The 3,055-nt window shown below is 44.5% G+C and overlaps 1 protein-coding gene across 1 annotated transcript; it reads left to right on the top strand.

The window, feature by feature from the left end:
- The first annotated feature begins 1,037 nt into the window (after window positions 1–1,037).
- LOC132272888 (uncharacterized) lies at window positions 1,038–2,018 on the top strand. The gene has a single exon (XM_059773963.1). The coding sequence runs from the start codon at window positions 1,038–1,040 to the stop codon at window positions 2,016–2,018; it is 981 nt and encodes a 326-aa protein (XP_059629946.1).
- The last annotated feature ends 1,037 nt before the right edge of the window (window positions 2,019–3,055 follow it).

Below are 3,055 nucleotides of genomic sequence, written 5' to 3'. Positions count from 1 at the left end.
CAACGACTCTCAAAGGATCAGCACGAGTATGGTTCAACAAACTAAAACCAGGAACCATCGAAACCTTTAAAGAATTGAGTAAGGGCTTTGTGGGCCATTTCATTGCTGGCCAGAGGCATAGAAGCCCGACTACCCACCTCTTTACTGTGAAGTAACAGAAAGGAGAGTCACTGCGAGATTACATTAGTCGTTTTAACACAGAGATGTTACAGGTGGAGGAAGCGGATGATAAGGTGGCCCTAGCCGCCTTCATGGGAGGACTCCAAACCTCAAGATTCCTTTTCTTTTTATCAGAGGAACCTTCTACCAGCATGGCCGAGTTATTGGTTCGAGCTAAAAGACATATGAATGCTGAAGATGCAATGATTGCGAGAAAGGGAAAATAAGGGGAGGATAAGAAGTCAGACAAGAAAAGGCCGGCCCTGACGATCAGAGATGAAAAGGAAACCAATTATAAGAAACCCATGGTTAACCAGAATGAAAGGGCGTCTTGCTATAAGAACGCGGAGAGGTATACAAATTAAACTCCTTTAAATATGCCGATAGATCAAGTTTTCCTGTAGATCCAAGATGAGCCATATCTGAAGTGGCCACCGAAGTTGAAGTCAGATCCGGCAAGGAGACCTCGTGATAAGTATTGCAGGTTCCATAAAGACCATAGGCACACTACAGAGGATTGCTTCGACCTTAAGGATCAGATTGAGACTCTGATCCGAAGGGGGCACATGCGAAAGTTTATTGTGGGGAATGACATAACCGACATTAACCTACTAAGAGCAGGCCGAAACAACCGCCCTCCTGATCAACAACCAATAGGAGAGATTAGGGTCATAGTCGGGGGGTGTGCAGGAGGTGGAGAATCGAGCTCAGCCCGTAAGGCCTATGCCAGGAGAATGCGAAGCTCATCTGAGGTGTGCGAAGTAGGAGTACAGATTCAACATCGAAAGATGCCTCGTTTAGGTGATCCAGTTATTACATTCTCAGATGAAGACATGAAGGATGTGTAGCAACCTCATGACGACCTTCTTATCGTCACCATGATGATCGCTAACTATAATACTCGGCGAATCTTGGTAGATAATGGAAGTTCAGCTGATATCATTTTTCTTAATACATTCAGCAAGATGAAGATTGGTAAGGAGAAACTCAGACCTACTAGATCACCATTGGTGGGATTCACGGGAGACAAGGTCTATCCTCTAGGAGCGGTCATCCTTCCTGTCACTGCAGGAACCAGCCCAAAACAAGTCACTGTCATGGTAGACTTCCTGGTGGTGGATTGTCCATCTACTTACAATGTCATCCTAGGAAGAGCGACCTTAAATTCGATGAAGGCCATCACTTCGACTTATCACCTATTAATGTGCTTCCCTACCGAGCATGGCGTAGGTGAACTAAGAGGAGATCAGTCCATTGCCAGAGAATGCTATGTTACCTCTCTCAAAGAAAAGAAGCATCAGGAGGCTTTGATTGTCGATGAAGTTGAAGAGAAGGAGCAAGACCGGGCTAAGCCAATCGAGGACTTGGTGGAGATATGCTTGAATGACACTGACATAACAAAAAAGGTGAGGATAGGGTCTCTGCTCCCCTCAGATTTCACAAATATTCTTATACAGTTCCTCAAACAGAATCAAGATGTATTCGCTTGGTCACATGAAGACATGCCCGGTATTAATCCAACTACGATTGAGCATCGATTAAACACAGATCCTACATTCAAACCTATCAGGCAAAAACGAAAAACATTTGTCGCGGAAAGGAACATGGCTATATCAGAAGAGGTGAATAAGCTTATAAAAGCTGATTTCATCCAAGAGGTTCATTATCCCGACTGGTTAGCCAATGTTGTTGTGGTAAAAAAGGCCAATGGAAAATGGAGGTTGTGCGTAGACTTTACCGATTTAAATAAGGCGTGCCCCAAAGACAGTTTCCTTCTGCCAAGAATTGATATGTTGGTAGAAGGGACATCTAGCCATGAGCTGCTCAGTTTTATGGATGCATACTCAGGGTATAACTAAATCTCAATGCACACACCAGACAGAGATAAGACCTCTTTCATCACGGACAGAGGTTTATATTGCTATAAGGTGATGCCTTTTGGGCTAAAAAATGCTGGTGTAACATATCAGCGGCTAGTAAACCTGATGTTTAAGGACCAAATCAAAAGAAATATGGAAGTGTATGTGGATGACATGCTCGTAAAAAGCTTGAAAGCTCAAGATCATCTGGTTGATCTACAGGAAACATTCCAAGTCCTTAGGAAACACCAGATGAAGCTCAACCCAAGTAAATGTGCCTTCGGAGTCTCCTCTGGGAAATTCCTCGGTTACATGGTAAGTAGAAGAGGGATAGAAGCTAACCCTGAGAAGGTCTAGGTGATTCTTAACATGCAGTCTCCAGCATCGACTAAGGAACTTCAAAGATTGACAGGAAGGATCGCAGCTCTGAACATGTTGATTTCTAGGGCGACCGATAGGTGTTTGCCTTTTTTTTGTGTGCTCAGGAAAGCTTTTTCATGGACTCCTGAGTGCGAGTAAGCTTTTACAAAGCTAAAGGAGTATCTTACTTCACCACCATTATTGTCACGGGCGATGCAAGGAGAACAATTGTATTTGTACTTGGTGGTTTCTCCGTCAGCAGTAAGCTTAGCCTTGGTCCGCGAAAAGGATGGAAACCAGAAACCGGTATATTATACTAGCCGTGCATTCAGGGGGGCGGAAGAAAGGTACCCAAGGATAGAAAAGTTGGCATTTGCTCTAGTTATCTCCGCGAGGAAACTCAGGCCTTACTTCCAAGCTCATACAATAATAGTATTGACGGACCAACCACTTAGGCAGGTTCTCCGCAAACCTGAAACTTCAAGGCGACTCATTAAGTGGTCGGTAGAACTTGGAGAGTTCGATATCCAATACAAACCCCGAACGGCCTAGGTACTGGCAGATGTTATAGCGGAATTCACACCAGAAGATGGGCCCGAGCATGCTGCAAATGAGCAGGAAGAAGCCGAATCTACTTGGACGTTATATGTGGATGATTCCGTCAACGCCCGTACAAG

This window comes from Cornus florida, unplaced genomic scaffold, assembly GCF_030987335.1.
Source record: "Cornus florida cultivar Cherokee Brave unplaced genomic scaffold, ASM3098733v1 CherokeeBrave_3.0.0_Hap2_Chr09, whole genome shotgun sequence".
In the NCBI taxonomy this organism is placed as follows: Eukaryota; Viridiplantae; Streptophyta; class Magnoliopsida; order Cornales; family Cornaceae; genus Cornus; species Cornus florida.
This window is presented reverse-complemented; position numbering and strand designations above follow the sequence as displayed.

Bases quoted from the DNA above. Each gene is read 5' to 3' on its own strand.
- LOC132272888 (XM_059773963.1), top strand. From the start codon at position 1,038: ATGATGATCGCTAACTATAATACTCGGCGAATCTTGGTAGATAATGGA.